The following is a 15866-nucleotide window of genomic DNA, read 5'->3' on the forward strand; positions in this document are numbered from 1 at the left end:
CTAATCTCGTTGCAATTAATGTTTCACTAAATTGTTTCAATGTCAATAAAGACTTTTCTCATTTTAATTCTACTTTGTCAGTCAAGTATAATTACCCTATACAGACGCTGCCCTACTTGCGAACGATCGTTCGTCAGTTGAATTTGTTCATAAGTGCTTTATTTTGTATGTTTATGGTTCATATGTTATATACATATAATACAACTCCTTCTTTAAGGCTTGGATAAGTAACCTGTATTCTCATCTCATCTCATTAGCCACACCGCTTATCCTCAGTAGGGTCGCGGGGTTGCTGGAGCCCATCCCAGCAATCATCGAGCAGTGGGCAGGGGACACCCTGAACTGGGTGCCAGCCAATCGCAGGGCACACGGGGACAGACAACTCACTCGGTCATTCACACCTAGGGACAATTTGGACCGGCCAGTTCACCTGAAATGCATGTTTTTGGAATGTGGGAGGAAACCGGAGTGCCCGGAGGAAACCCACGTAAGCACAGGGAGAACATACAAACTCCGCACAGGAAGTCTGGAGCTGGATTTGAACCCACGCAGGAGGTTCCCAAGACATGAACTGTGCCGCACATGCGCTAACCACTGCGCCGCCGTGCTGCCCGTAACCTGTATTGTTTTGTACTAAAAAAATAAACATTTCATAAAATAATATGCTCTATGAAGATAAATAAAGTTAAGTTTAACTTACTTTTGGAAGATGAGCTTTAGGGGCTAGGAGACTTCCTCCTCCGTGGTAAAAAGTAGACCAAAAAAAAGCGATCCAACCATTTTCTCAACCGTATCAATCTTTCTTATTCCACTTTCATTTCAAAAGAAACGACTGGCCTCTTCTTTACAATTTACACCAACCATATTGAATTGATGCTCGAGATATTAAACAATAAAAATATCAAAGTTCTTAGCGAGCTGGAGATACAGTATAGAATTTTTACACACGAATTAGAAGAGGAAGCGGATTTCTTTTTCGGGGTAGATGCTGGGTGACCTCTCACAGCGGCACCACATGCCAGGAGCGGCGGAAAGAAGCACAACAGTAATGTCCTGTACTCTGAACACAATACAACATTTTCCAACATCCCGAATTTTTTTTTCATATCTAAAGTTTTCGTAAGTCGAATGGTCGTAGGTAGGGGAGTGTCAGTATTATCATGAGAACCAGAAAAAGCCGAAATAATGAGGTACAGGTGTGGACACTGATTAGGCGCAAGTGGGACCTATCCAGCCACTCCCCCCAGGGTGGTACCCTCAGGTGGAAAGACTATTTTTTGACTTTTTCAATCAGGTTTTTGAAAATTTGTTTGTCAGTAATAACTATATTGATGACTATAAAACTGACATGAAAATTGCAGAATGTGCAAAAGATTATTGATCTGTTTACAATATGAAAATACAACTCCTTCTAACATACTACAATAATTCTGATACTGATTGGGACACATGCCTTGGATATAGAAAATGTATCATTCCAGTTGCACATTAGTTGCTATATAAAAACAAAATCAAAATAATTATAAAAATGGGGAAACAACGTCAGGTAAATGTAACGTCCTTAACAATTACAGTAGTTGTCCAAGCGAGCGATGCAGAATCAGTAAATTCCCTCAAACCTATGTTAGATATCTAGCAAAAACTGTAGACTTGACTCACCTGTAACGAGCTCCCGCACCTCTGCGTCGATACTCTTGCGCAGAAGTCGCAGGAGAGCCGGGATGCCACCTGCGTTCCTCAGTGCGATCTTGTTTTCGTCCATCACTTTTCCATAGACGAGGTTTCTCAAGGCTCCGCAGGCATTCCGCTGGACTTCCAGGACTTTGTGGTCCAGCAGGTCTACCAGGTGCTTGATGCCACTAAGCCGGCCCACCTACGTCGTGAAAACCCAAAGAAAACCGACATGAAGACAAAGTGCAGGGTTTCCTACAGCTTAAGACAGTTAAATTCAAAACCTTTCAAGACTTTTTTGACATGCCTTTTATAATCCAATCTGAAACAAAGTCGACAAAAAACACAATTGAAGCAAACAAAACAAAAAATGCTACCTAAATATTTTAAACTAATGCTTATTCTAATTTTTACCAAATCACATTTTGTCCGGTTAAAAATCTTAAATCTGAAAAACGTAAAACTCTTCAAAGTTTTAGACACTAAAACAATACATAAAAAAAGGATATTTAAAGAATATCATGGATGCTCAGTCAAAACAAATATAAACCTTAAGACTTGAGAAAATTGGAATCAAGACATGTTAACGCCAATCAAGGCCTTTGTCACGATTGCCCATTGCCCTCACCTGTGCCCGCACGTTTGGAGCCAGCTGCAGCTCATTGCCTGATTGGCTTCCCTCCTACTTAAATTCAGTACTGTCATTCACTCATTGTCAGTCCGTCAACGAACCTCTGCACTCGCAAGACTTGTGTTTTGACTCTGTCCGGTATCCTGCTCGTGTATCCAGTATCCGGTATCGATCCCGCCTATCTCGTCCTGTCCGGTATCTTTCTCCTGTATCAGGTATCGATCCTGTCTGTCTCCTCCTGTCCGGTATCCTGCTCCAGTCTCCAGTATCCGATATCGATTTCGTCTGTCGCCTCCTGTCCAGTATCTTGCACGGGTCTCCAGTATTCGGTATCAACCACGTCTGTCTCGTCCTGTCCGGTATCTTGCTCCAGTATCCGGTATCGATCCCGTCGGTCTCGTCCTGTCCGGTTTCTTTCTCCAGTTTTCGGTATCCGGTATCGATTATTTTTGTCTCATCCTGTCAGGTATCTTGCTCCGGTATCTACCCATGTATCCTGTTTCGATCCCATCTGTTCTGTCCGGCCTCGATATCGTCTGCCTATGACTTCTGTCTCACTTCTTCCGCCCAGCGATCACCTCATCCCTGGCGTTTGTGTAGCCCCATTCCCCGTAAAATAAAGCTTGTGTGAAAACGTTACGCGTCTGGGTCCTCCGTCTGTTCGGGCTCTGACAGCCTTATTTTTAGGATAATGAATTAAATGCCTTTTAAGACCTTTCAAGGATCCGCAGGGACCCTGAAGTAATGAGCAGGGTATTTATTAATAGGGTTTTAATTTTTAGAATTAATCAATGTTAAAATGCCTCGTTTAATCTGATTACATGACATGCATCAGGGTTCCTACAGCTTAAGGCAAGTTAAATTAAAGAGTTTTTTTAATGCCTTTTGAAATAATATTTAAGACCAAGTCGGCAAAAAGAACATAATTGAAACTAACAAAACAAAAACAATAGTTAAAAAGTATGTTTTCAGTACTTCATGGATCCTCAGTCAAAAGTGGCAGATAACTACGTATTCCGAAAGTTTTTTGCTACAATCATGAAGAATATTTATTATGATGCATGAAAAATGACTTTTTCCTCTAGGGTAAAAAACACCACACTGCTATATCCATGATCAATTTTGAGTATTAAATTGTAAAAACACATGCTTGAAAAAAAATGTTGTACTCCCTAGATTTGGACAATTCATAAATATTACTCAACTTTTGTGCTTTCGACAATTGGATTTAGGACAATTTAATCCCGATTAAGGCCTTATTTTTAGAATTATGAATTCAATGCCTCTTAAGACTTTTCAAAGATCCAATGGAAACCTGATGATTAATATAAAACGTGTTTGGATTGTCATCGAGACGGGACCAAGATAAGCTTTTTCCTGTCAGCCCTTAGTTTCCTTCCTTCTGTTTTGTCAATTGTTTATCAAAGCTGTTGATCTTAATTGTATTATAAGCTTGCATTGAATGACCAAGGGATAAACATAAAAATGTCAATCAATCAAGCAATTCTATACATTGAAAATATAATGTTAAATTTTTTATTTCATCTAATTACATTTTACCCTCCACACGTTGCCTCATCACTTTAAAATCAATCACTTTTACCTGAATATTTTAACTCAAAATATAGATTTATTCTGCTGCCCTTCCAATAACAACTGCATTCAATTTTTTCTGATTCGTTAGTCAATTTCATCTTATCAAAAACATACTTAAACGAAACGTTAACATGTTTATATCATTATTTTAAAATATTAGTTTCCTCCTTTTTATCCAGTGACAAAATATATATGTTAAAATAGGAACAATTATGAAAAAAATATCTACCAGGGGGTAGCAAATGTATATGTTGAGGGGATTATTAGGGATGTTCAAATCTGAAAAAACAATTATTATTAACCTAGATAGCGAGGTAGCTAGCGAGATGGCTACATAAATATATAAATAGATAGCTAGATAGTGGAACAGTATGCTAGCAAGCTAAAGCTACATTAATCGCAAAAAGACAGCACAACAGCTAGCCAGGTAACAAATTAGATAATTAGCTTGCCATTACAAACCTCACTATAACAAAGTAACTAGCTCTAAAATGAGTGCTACAGCGAGTAAGATAGCCAGACAACTACCGTAAATTCCGGACTGTAAGCCGCTACTTTTTTCCCAAACCTTCAACCCTGCGACTAATTCAGTGATGCGGCCAATTTATGTAATTTTTCTAACAGCCGCCAGCGGCGCTCGAGTACAAAAGGTAAGATATAGACCGGTGGAATATATGCGCTGAGGAAGACTGCAACTTCTTAGCTTGTGCACAAATTAAATTAGCGTAGACATATCTTCATCATGCAAATTGCAAAAAGAAAGGCACATGATGTAACTTTCAAGCTAAAAGCAAACGAGCAGTCCGATAAAGAAGGAAACAGAGCTACCGCACGGAAATTTCACTTTGCGAACGTGTTGCTAGCGTGTTTTTGAATAAGGGAGCGTGGGGCGACGTCAATATGACAAAGTCTCGTTCCCATTCTGGGGAAGACGACTTTGATGATGACAGTTATAGGGAGGAAGATGAGGTATGTTTTTTTTTTTAACAGGGCCGTTTATTGTGTTGCGAGCGTGTTGCTAGTAGCATTTTGCTACCCTTCACAGGCACGGTATGGGATGAAAGTTATAATATTATAATTAAAGCTTTGAAAACTCTCTCGGTGTACCGTCTTTCTTTGTAAATATGTGTAACCGATGTATAATATGTATTTGCACCTGTATATTTTTGTAATGTATTTATTTGAGACACTTATTCTGATATGTTTTGCGAATTAAAAAAGAGGGGCGGAGCAAACGCGGGCTGACGGGAAGTGGGGTAAAGGTGAATGAGACCTGTGTTCGCGGCGGACAATAGTGGATATATATTTTTCCCACCCTTACCTTTGGAAATATAGACTTTTTTTCCTTGGATTAGTTTCAATGAGTACCCGGACTCTACAGGTCTGCATCAAACCTTAAGTTCCGGTATCATTTTCTGTTCATTTTGCCGGCTGTGGTTTTTGGACTGTGTACCTTATATTCAGTCACAATCGCGGGACTCAAAGCCGGGTTTCGGCTAATTTTGTGATTGTGTTATATGTTTAATTGTGGGCGCATGCGGCTTATATACAGGTGCGGCTTGTGTAAGTACAAAATCGGTTTTCCTCATAAAATGTGGTGGGTGCGGCTTATAATCAGGTGCGCTCTATAGTCCGGAATTTACGGTAGATAACTTGATTAATTGACAGGACACAAGGGCTTACCTCGGCCTTAATTCGGTTATCCCCAAAGCAGAGGTGCTGAAGGTAGGCGGCCGCATTGGCCTGCACGGAGGCAAAGTGATGCTGCAACATGTGAATGACTTCCATCAGCTCCGGGTCCCGCCATGCAAACTCCCTACGGACACAGGTTGACTTCAAACAACATGGAAACAAAATAAACCTTGCGGAGTCATCAATACCGGCCAGAAAAACATAGGCTTCTCTCTGCCCTGTCTGAAGGACATTGCTGACTCGCGATACCACAGTAGGGTCATCACTATTATAAAGAACTCACACCCTGGCCATGAACTCTTTGATTTATTGCCCTCTGGTAGGCACTACTGGTATTTCAAAACAAGGACGAAGAGGCTCGGAAACAGTTATATTCATATATAATTTCTTTATTTTTGCACAATTTGGCTGCTAATGTCTTAGTTCAAACCAAGCATTGAAAGTGACAAACGTTGTTCAATAAATGCGGCCATGATTCAAATAATTTTTTGCAACTTTTGAACACAATACCAACATAAAATTGACAATGTATTCATCTCATGTCCTTCAAAGTCCGGTTCTTGGTAAGAGTTGTTTCCCTTGTCATGCTTTTTTGTATTTGTTTTTATGTAAGCCGACTTTCTGTTTCCTCCATTCCATTCAGGGGCGGCAGTAGCTCTGGAGGTAGAGTGATCGTTTTAGGATTAAGGGATCCCAGTTCGAATCCCGGCTTGTCCGTGTTACATGTCGAAGTGTCCTTGGGTAAGACATTGAACCCCCAATTACCCCTAATAAGCAGGTTAGCGCCTTACATGGCTGCACAGATCACGGCCGCTATTGGGAAATGTGAAGCACAATGTAAAGCGCTTTGGGAAGTCATTGACTTGAAAAGCGCTATATAAAATGCAGATCATAAAATGCAGATCATTTCAACATTAGTCTCTGGTACCATGGATAAAATAGTGTGATAATGAGGTAAAATCTAATGAGCGTTATACATGGATCAAATAAAGTACTCCTGCATATGCCAACTACACTGATTTCAATTCAAACGCAAAATAAATCTAGGATATCTCACAATATCCCCCTCCCCATCTCCAAAAAATTTCTCCGGGGGTCTATACTATTCACGTATGTCACCCTTTTTGACTTCAAAATGGTGAATTCCTCCTAAAGATGAAAGATTTGAATTCCTGTAAACTATTCTATTCTAAATTCATCACATCCACTACACAGCATTATATCCAGACAGAAGAGCAGCTTCAGCGACAGACTGCTGTCACAGTCTTGTACCACGGATAGACTGAAGAGATCTTTTCTTCCTCATGCCATGAGGCTCTTTAACTCCACCCGGCAGAGTAAAGAACCACATTAAACCACAACCCCTACATTGCATATTACCGTATTTTATTGCAAAGTGTATTTTGTGTAGCACTATCTATCTATCTATCTATCTATCTATCTATCTATCTATCTATCTATCTATCTATCTATCTATCTATCTATCTATCTATCTATCTAAAAATTGGAGCCTACCTCGGGTCCTTCTGGATGCTGTCAATGGAGGGCGAGCGAGTGGGATCGTCCATGACGGCCACCTGCCTGTAACCGGAATCACACGGCCGATACTGCGCCGAACGATACGGATCCGCGTAAGTGGCGGCTGTGTTAAGAGCCAAGTTGTTTCTTTGGTACGTCATGGCGCTGCGCTGACTGGGGGTCCGCTGGAGGCTTCCCACACCTGAAGCCCAAAAAACAAAAAAACAATAAAAACGTTCAGCAATACACTCCAAGCATACGAACAGTCAAGGCTATAAAGACCCATAAGATTCACCAATCTTGAATAATTATTATGACAGGTAAAAACAGCACCTGTGATCTCACCCATCAAAAATAAACACTTCTTCAAAGTTCTGCCGACTAATCGTTTTGTTTTAACAAGATCGTGTTTAGCCGGGAAAAACAAAAATCAACCTGGGTGATGAGCTGCAAATCCTCTCCTCGGCTCCTTTTGGCTGCACCGTGCCACCGTATGCTTACAAGCTAATCTTGCCAAACACAGCAGAGTGGCAACGTTAAGCCCAGACCTGCCCGAAAATAGCCGGGAGCACGCTCGCAAAGGGGGGGAGTGTCTTAGAGCGTGCTGAGTCGACATTTTTTCCAAAATTTCTCTGGACAATTGATTATTGTTCGGCAAAAATTGATTTACCATATTTTTTTGTGTATAATGCGCACTCGTGTATAACACCCTTCATTTTTTATTAGTATAACAATTTTTTTTACCTTTTTTGTTTTTCAAATAGAATAAGAAAAAAACATATTTAAATAGGCTAAATTGTCATATTATTTAGAACATTTTGAGCATTTTTTAGCATTTTAAAATATTTAAACCAAAAAAAAAATAACAATAAACAATCTCAGTACAAGATCATGTCATGATGACTGATTAGTATCACCTGTGCCCGCTCATTTGGCGCCAGCCGCTGCGGGCTACCTGATTGGTTCCCTGTCCTTACGCCCCCTTTTTGATCCCGACCATGTTTTTGCTCTCCTGTCCCGGCTATCGACCTGTTTTTTTTCCGTCCTTGAGACCGCCATCTCCCGCTCCGGAAGATTCACTTTCGTATCCGGATCACGATCCAATTGTGTGAGCGGCTTGTACCGGATCGCGGGCGCTGCCCTTCCTCTTTCTATCAATAAACTTGTGAGAAACGTTACGCATTTTGGTCCCGATCCGTTCTGGTCGTGAAGCATCAGATATGTTTTCTTATTTTAGGGTGAATCTTCTTATATTATTAGAAAACCCAATAAAAAGAGATTAAAACTGGACAAAATACACTTGAAATTGTTTTTTCTGGCTGTGGTGTAAAAACAATTTGGCAGATTTTTTGGTTCAATTTGAAGATAATGTTTTCGGTTTATGATATTTTTTCGAGTTCATTGAAAAGAAAACATGGTCTCGAAATTTGCAGTAGTATTTTTTAGACCAGAAAAAAACCTAAATGTTGTAAACAATCAAGTTCATTTATGGCTTCGCCAATATCAGAAAGGCAAAACATGTTTTAAATGTCTTTGCTCCACTGGTTTTGTTATTTGATAGCTAAACTTTGGCTATTTGTGTGTCACTCAGGGTTTTTCGCCAAAGTTATTTGTTTTTCAGTTTCGTACAAACCTTTAAGATTTTTTGCTTTTTGGGTGAGTCCCATAATTTTTAATTTGTGTACATCCCTACATTTTACTTAACTTAATCTGAGAGCATGTATCTGTACTTCTTATTATGCTACTTCTAAAATTCTATTTTCTTGAAAAGGTTCCTTTTTTTACATCTTTTTTTTTTAAATTAATATTTTTTTATGACAGAAATGCTCAAGGCCGGAAAAGAGGTAGGTAGAAACTGCCTAGCAACTAGCAACCAATCACAATTTGAGGACTCGGTTATTTTAGTCTTTTTAATCACAGTAGTTTTCCGGCTTATTATCGTTTAATAGTGGATATTGTGGATATTAGTTTCTACTTTTTGTTTTTGTTTTAAGGGAATGTATTTAACTTATTCAGCTTTATGACAGTTCAAGATGTCAAACATCCAATTTTTCTGGAATTGAAAGTTAAAAACACTTAACCGGTCAGGGTTCGTTTAGTCATTTATTTTTTTCTATTTTAATCTTTAATAATATAAATTGTTGATATTTGGAGTCACTATTTTCTACATTTGCCAAAATGTTATTTTTTGTTAACTTAACATTTTTTTAACTAATTCTGCGCCATTGGCGGCTAAAAACGTCAAACATCCATTATTTTCTGGCAGTGTAAGACATCCCGGCTCGTCCGTGTTACAGGTCGAAGTGTCCTTGGGTAAGACACTGAACCCCTAATACCCCCAATAAGCAGGTTAGCGCCTTACATGGCTGCAAGGCCGCTATTGGGAAATGTGGAGCACATTGTAAAGCGCTTTGGGAAGTCATTGACTTGAAAAGCGCTATATAAATGCAGATCATTTCATTTCATTTCATAAAAATAAGAGTGAACAATTTCACATTTCATGGTAAATGGTCTGCATTTATATAGCGTTTTGCAAGTTACCGATAGCCAGTAATCTGTCGGAATTATTCATTGTTTGTGTTTTTCCGGTCAATTCCTGACAATGTCTTTCCTGCAAGTCCGTCTTTCCTACCAGAAGCCAACATGTCAAAATGAATTGCTGCTCCCAAAACACAATTTCCCCGCTTGGCTGCTCTTGCGTAGTATAGCAAATGATTAGTATAAACATAGTGTACCTTAGATGCAATTTTTGTCTGAGTATTTTGATTTAAGTGCATGTTTTTTTGGGGAGTCAAAGATCAATATCAATCAGAGGGCCTATTTGCACAGGGGAGGTTCACGAGACATTTTTCACGGGAAGGTTATAAATCATAAAAACAAAACAAAGTCTAGAAGGAAGGCGCGGTCATAAAAAACAATGTACCTTGATTCCCACTCAAAAACATTAAATTCTGATGAAAAACCCAGTAATATTCTCACTTTGTCCTTTGTGGCCTCAGTGTATTGCAGGTTGAAAGATATTCTGCGATCCATTATCCCTGATTGCATAGTGCTGCACCAAGGGGTCGTCAGATAGCTTTTTTTGTCTGTTTGGCAGCTGTTTTTTGAGGTTCCGTCCGCTAAAAAGTGAACTGCACTCATGAAGCTGCAATCCATTTGCCCCGATTGCATATTTCTGCGAGCTTGGACCAACAAAGGGCACTTTTGCTGGTCCGACCAATTTATTTTTATGTATTTTTGCTTCAAATGAAGTGCACACGTGTAGCCAGGATCCAATACCCCTATATTGCCAAGGAGCACGGAGACCAGTAGAGAGCACTCTTTTAAAGAGGCCCACCAAAAATAAAATCTACGATCTATTATCCCAGGGTGACTATTTCCAAGAACAGGGTCTGGCAGAGTGCAATTTTTTTCGTCTTAAACTTCTTAAGCGTGTCATTATGGCCCGCTCTAAACGAACTGCACCCAGTCGACTATTGCTAAGAGCGGGGGCTGAGAGTTTGTGTCATGCAAGGAAACTGACTACAATGAAATGCGCCTGTGCGTCCTATATCCATTTCCCTGGTCGATTATTGCTACGAATGAGGGCCGGCATTGAGAGGAGTTGCTTCTAATTTTTCACATACCACAGTGGGTTCTAGTCCCCATTCACCACGATGATTATGGTATATCTAAAATTATTTTTGTGGGGAATAAGCACATTTCTGGCTAGGTTCACACTGCAGAGTTTACGGCTCATTTCCGATTTTTGGGTGAAATCCCATTTTTTTTGTGAGACCGTTCACATTTCCATCCTTGTATGTGACCTGATCTTCCCGTGTGAATGCCACAACTGTCTTGCATGCACAGAAACGGACATGTGACGCCACACTCAATGGGCTTATGTTCAAAGAAGTACTCATGGATGTTAACAGTGGAGCGATGTACCCAGAAATATTGATTGAATCCAAAACCTTGCTTGCCCCCCATTTAATGTTCTCCGTGTTGTGTGATTTGAATGCAAATAATGTTAAATAGCACTAGAGGATGCTATCGCTTTAAAAATGCACTTGAGTGAAATAAGTTGTATGCGATACGATAATAGCTGTACCGTGAGTTAAAAACTAAGCAAGTGTTCATCTTCTATGAATGTGTGAACTCATGACACTCCAGTTTTTTTGTCTGCCGTGATTGTTGATTTCTCCGCTTCCTCCCGCCTGATTGAAGGCAGAATAAAGATGTCTGCCGCCTATCGACAACTTGCAGGTCGCTTAAATTTGTTTTGACCGTTCACACAGAGTTAACATTCCAAAAGATCAGATATGTGTCGAATTTAGGACCACATATGAAAGTGTCCTGGGTCTGGTGCGCAAAAAGTGGATTTTTGTCATTAGACGGAGTTCAACAGATCGGATACAATTCGGGTCTGTGCAAAAAATCAGATTTCCCTGCAGTTTGAACCTAGCCTCTAAATTAATCCTTATTAATATAAACTCTTAACACCGTCATCAGCACATGATTAGTGCTATGCCAAAAAAAGAAATGACAGCATGCCGCCGATGCTAAAATTAGTTATCATTGATTAGTGCTGCTGAATGTGAAAATGGCAACAAGTGATTGGACTAGCGACTTGCTATCTATAAAAATAATCAAATTGGTGTCTTGAAACTTTTTTCCCCTTTTACGTCTGTACATTTTTCAAGTATACCCACTTTGCATCCTACCCCCCAACACACCAAAGAAAATTAGAATATAAAAATAAGGCTTTGTGTCAATAGCACTTGCCTCACACCCGCAACCCTGTTGCTTTTCATCAATATACGTAGCAGGACTGCAACACATTACGGGGCCCATCAATTGGGCTTCTTCACAGCTATCAATAGCTATTATTAGGAGACTTAACACTCGTAATCACATCTCCAGTGTGCCAAGGAGGCAACTCTGGAGGCGTTGCTTGCATAAAGAGCACCAGGGAAACCTTTTTTCTGCCAATGGGATAAGATTGTAGTTTTGCAATGGAAGAGGTAACTATAGAAAATGTTTTGAATTGAGATTTGTCTTTAAAGACACTACGATAGTCTGAAAAAAGGTTGTACTATTTTCTACATTCAGTTTAAAAGTCTGGCAATGGAATTGTGACATAATAATAACGCCTGCCTGCAATGCCACAGCTAAACCTTTTATTCCAGAGAAAAAATAGACATCAATCTAGAGGAACATTCTTTAAAAAATGTATACTTGTACCACTAAAGGACAGACAGGTTGTTATAGAGTATTGCCTCGCAGTTTAGAGGTTTGACTTATAAACCTCTTTGAATAGGTTCCACAGATAAATATGTAGAATGCAGAATCACTAAAACAAGCTTTAGACGCAAAACAATCGGAGAACTGCCTTCTGTTTACTTGTTGCTCGTTGAAGAATGCCTAATGAATCATTTACATGTCAAATGAATGACCCTGCACGCATGACAAATGAATGACCCTGCACACACGAGAGAAAACCGATGAGGGGGTGCGCACGGGAGACGTCATTACACAAATAGACAGTTTCCGCATTTCACTTTTGACCTTAAATAAAAGAAGATTTCCTTCATGTCATTCCCAGAAATCAACTATGTACAGTGATTGATTGCTCTCCCATTGGCGGTCATGTCTGTTTACAAGAAGCGCTTGTACGTACTTTCCAGGAGCAGAGACTTACACTATAAATGGACGGACACAACTCTGGCATTTTCGCCGTGGGGGCAGAAAATAAAACAGGAACGTGTCGGAGAAATAAACCAATGCACGTGAAGCTTTTTAGGGAGTAGGCCAGAGTTTGTGTGATCATTCTTCTCCACAAATCCCACAGTGCTTTGCGACATAAAAATATACTGGATGAGAAAAACTGCGCAGTAATGTGCACAAATAAATGCATTAATATTGTTCCATTATAATATTTGCAGCATCCATCCATTATCTGCACCGCTTAGCCTTAGCTCCGGCACTGCATCCACGATAGGGCCCCCTCATCACGCCGGCGCGAGAATTCTTCAGGGCAAGGAGTTCAATCCTCGGATAAACGCATTTTTGTGCGTTAAAATCCATAACGATATGATATAAAGTATTCCAAAGTGTACGGACGGCACCGAAGACTTATAATAAAAAAAAACGTAGTTTTTGTGACCGAAAACCATACTCATTACGGCAAAACCGTAGTACTTGGCAGGTATGCTCATGTATCCATTCGATATGGTTGGTGTAAAATGTAAAGAGGCAAGTTGTTTCTCTTGAAATGAAAGTGGAATAAGAAAGTTTGATGCGGTTAAAAAACTTTCTAACTCTAACTTCTTGAAGCTTATCTTTCAAAAGTAAGTTAAACTTCAATTTATTTATCGTTATAGAGCATATCATTTTATGAAATGTTTATTTTTTAGTACAAAACAATACAGGTTACTTATACAAGCCTTAAACATACATTCCGTACAAAATATAGCACCGAAGCAACTTAAGAACAAATTTAACTTGCGAAGGATCTTCGGGAACCTATCTCGTTCGCAATACTGCGCGTCTAAATGAGCGTGTACCCACTAGAATAAAACATGTGTTGTTCGTGTATCCGACCTGAAGCGCTCCGGCAGATGCTTCCCTGCTGCGGGCGAGTCGGACTGACATAAAGCGGGGCCTGGAACAGGCGTTCCTCATAGATGGGCGCAATGCGACGCTCGGGGGATATGGAGGACCTCAAGTCCTGGCCCAGTGGAGTGTGCTGACTGGCGTATATATTCCGCATGCCTGTAAATACAAAGGCACAGAAGGAGTGATGTTTGTTTAGCTTTAAAAAAAATCCCAAAAGAGTATGTTTAACGTTTTCAATCCAGTGATGCTCGGTCCACTGTGAAGCCCACAGGGCCGCTACACAGTTGGCGATTAACTGCTCATTGAACATCAGTCCCAGAGCGTCTCGCTGATCCACTCCCACACTAACGGCTAACATTGCGACAAAGTTGTTTAACCATGCACAACAAACACAACATAACTTTGGGTTTCCAATCATAAAATTTCATGTTCATGCGCATTAAAGTGCTACAACAGCAATGAGGGAGAAAAGTTGTATTGCGGTATTCCCTCGCCATATCACAATATAACTTTAATCAGTTCTGCAGATTTTTGTGTATATTGTTTTTTTGGGGTGTCACTTTAAGAGCACTAGTACACTTAAACCAATCAGAGAACAACCTTCTGTGTCCCGGGTGCTGACTGGAGCTATCTTAATTAATTGTTATCAAGACTATTGACAATTGATTAACCCCTTATATGAACCGTTAGAGAGCAAAGTGATCGAAACGGCAAGGACGAGGGACACATTATGCAAATAGGCGTTTTTCTGCATTTAACTTTTAACATTAAATAAAGGATGATTTCATTTATTTCACCCACTAAAATCAACAAAGTACCGTCCTTGTTTGCTCTAACATCAATAGTGGGGGCCTTTGCTTTGCCCCATATGTTTACAAAGTGAACTGGTAGGTTGCCTGAGGCATGGACTGACAATATATATGGATGAATAAAACAGTGACATTTAATATTTTAAAATGTTCAACATTTACACAACATTTTCGACTATGCATGATGTTTTTTTGCAATGTGTATTTAAATTGAGTACATTTTACACCGAATTGTCTGCGAATTCTGAATGTAGATTTCAGTCCCATACATCCATCCCAATGCAGACATTTCGAGTAAAATGATTTTAATATTATTGTCAAATATTAGTATTGGTAAAGTTGAATTATATATGTTAGATACTGCACATCTTCTTTCCTTATCTGAATTTTCAGCACTGAAACATTGCTGCGCCCTGTTTACAAGGTGTGCTGTATGTAGCTTACCAGAAGCATGGACTTACACTATAAATGGCTGCATTAAACCGTGCCATTTTTAAATTTCCGAAAAAAATAAAACAGAAATGTCCCGGAGATTTCAATCAATACAGTTGAAGCTTTTTTATAGAGTAACCCAGAGTTTTTATGTATCGTTTGTCTCTGTACTACAAGTCCCCTAGTGTTTTGCATCAGGAAACATACCGGATGAGGATAACAGTAATGCGCACATGTAAAAAGATTCCCTGTGATACGCTATAGTTTATATGTACATGTGTACCAAAATCACTTAATACGGGTTCTTTCGGAACAGATTACCAGAGAATATCAAGGGAACACTGTATTCCACTTTGAAACAATGAATAATTGTTGACCAGGTTGGGGTCAAACGTGAAGAAATTGGAGCTGTTAAATGAGTCGCATACATTTTGGTTTACAAAAAGACGACCATGCACACATGCAGCGACGTTAGCAATTGACAATGGAGAGGGGAGAAGAAAAAAGTTTCACCTTGAACGTCATCATCCACCAGCGCATCTGAAAACATCCACAGGCAGCACAAATTCAAGCACACAATCAGTTCAGCTTACAGCACCGTTATCACACAACCAGCATGTTTGGCCATAATCTTTGTCAAAAAGTTGTCTTTTACGAAAAGGGGCACGCCAATGGATTACATAGAACAACGGAATACACGTTTTATTGTACGAAGAAATAACTCTTCCATCTTACCCTTTGTGGCATGTACTTTTACATGGTTTCTTTTTCAATTTTTAATCAAAGAGAGCTATAAAAAGTAAACATTTGGGAGCTCAAATTTTCCCGAAGTTGAGAAAATATGTAAATGTTCAGATGTGGCAGTACTTTATGACATTGCATTTAGGAGCCACCCACATACTATACACAAAGCGTGCTAT

The 15866-nt window shown here is 39.6% G+C and overlaps 1 protein-coding gene across 4 annotated transcripts in view; it reads right to left on the bottom strand.

Moving 5' to 3' along the window:
- The window catches only part of LOC148352814 (plakophilin-4-like), a 121705-nt gene that overhangs the window by 27518 nt on the left and 78321 nt on the right, over nucleotides 1–15866 (bottom strand). For 3 of the 4 annotated variants that reach the window (XM_088352395.1, XM_088352394.1, XM_088352397.1), the window contains 5 exons: nucleotides 15460–15486; nucleotides 13691–13861; nucleotides 7106–7310; nucleotides 5582–5714; nucleotides 1660–1873 (listed from right to left, as the gene is read on the bottom strand). In XM_088352395.1, coding sequence (XP_088208521.1) covers nucleotides 1660–1873; nucleotides 5582–5714; nucleotides 7106–7310; nucleotides 13691–13861; nucleotides 15460–15486 — 750 coding nt within the window. The remainder of the gene's footprint in view (nucleotides 1–1659; nucleotides 1874–5581; nucleotides 5715–7105; nucleotides 7311–13690; nucleotides 13862–15459; nucleotides 15487–15866) is intronic. The other variant, XM_088352396.1, reaches the window with a different exon arrangement.

Source organism: Urocampus carinirostris, chromosome 14 (assembly GCF_059441175.1).
Source record: "Urocampus carinirostris isolate Australia breed hairy pipefish chromosome 14, RoL_Ucar_1.0, whole genome shotgun sequence".
Classification (NCBI taxonomy): domain Eukaryota; kingdom Metazoa; phylum Chordata; class Actinopteri; order Syngnathiformes; family Syngnathidae; genus Urocampus; species Urocampus carinirostris.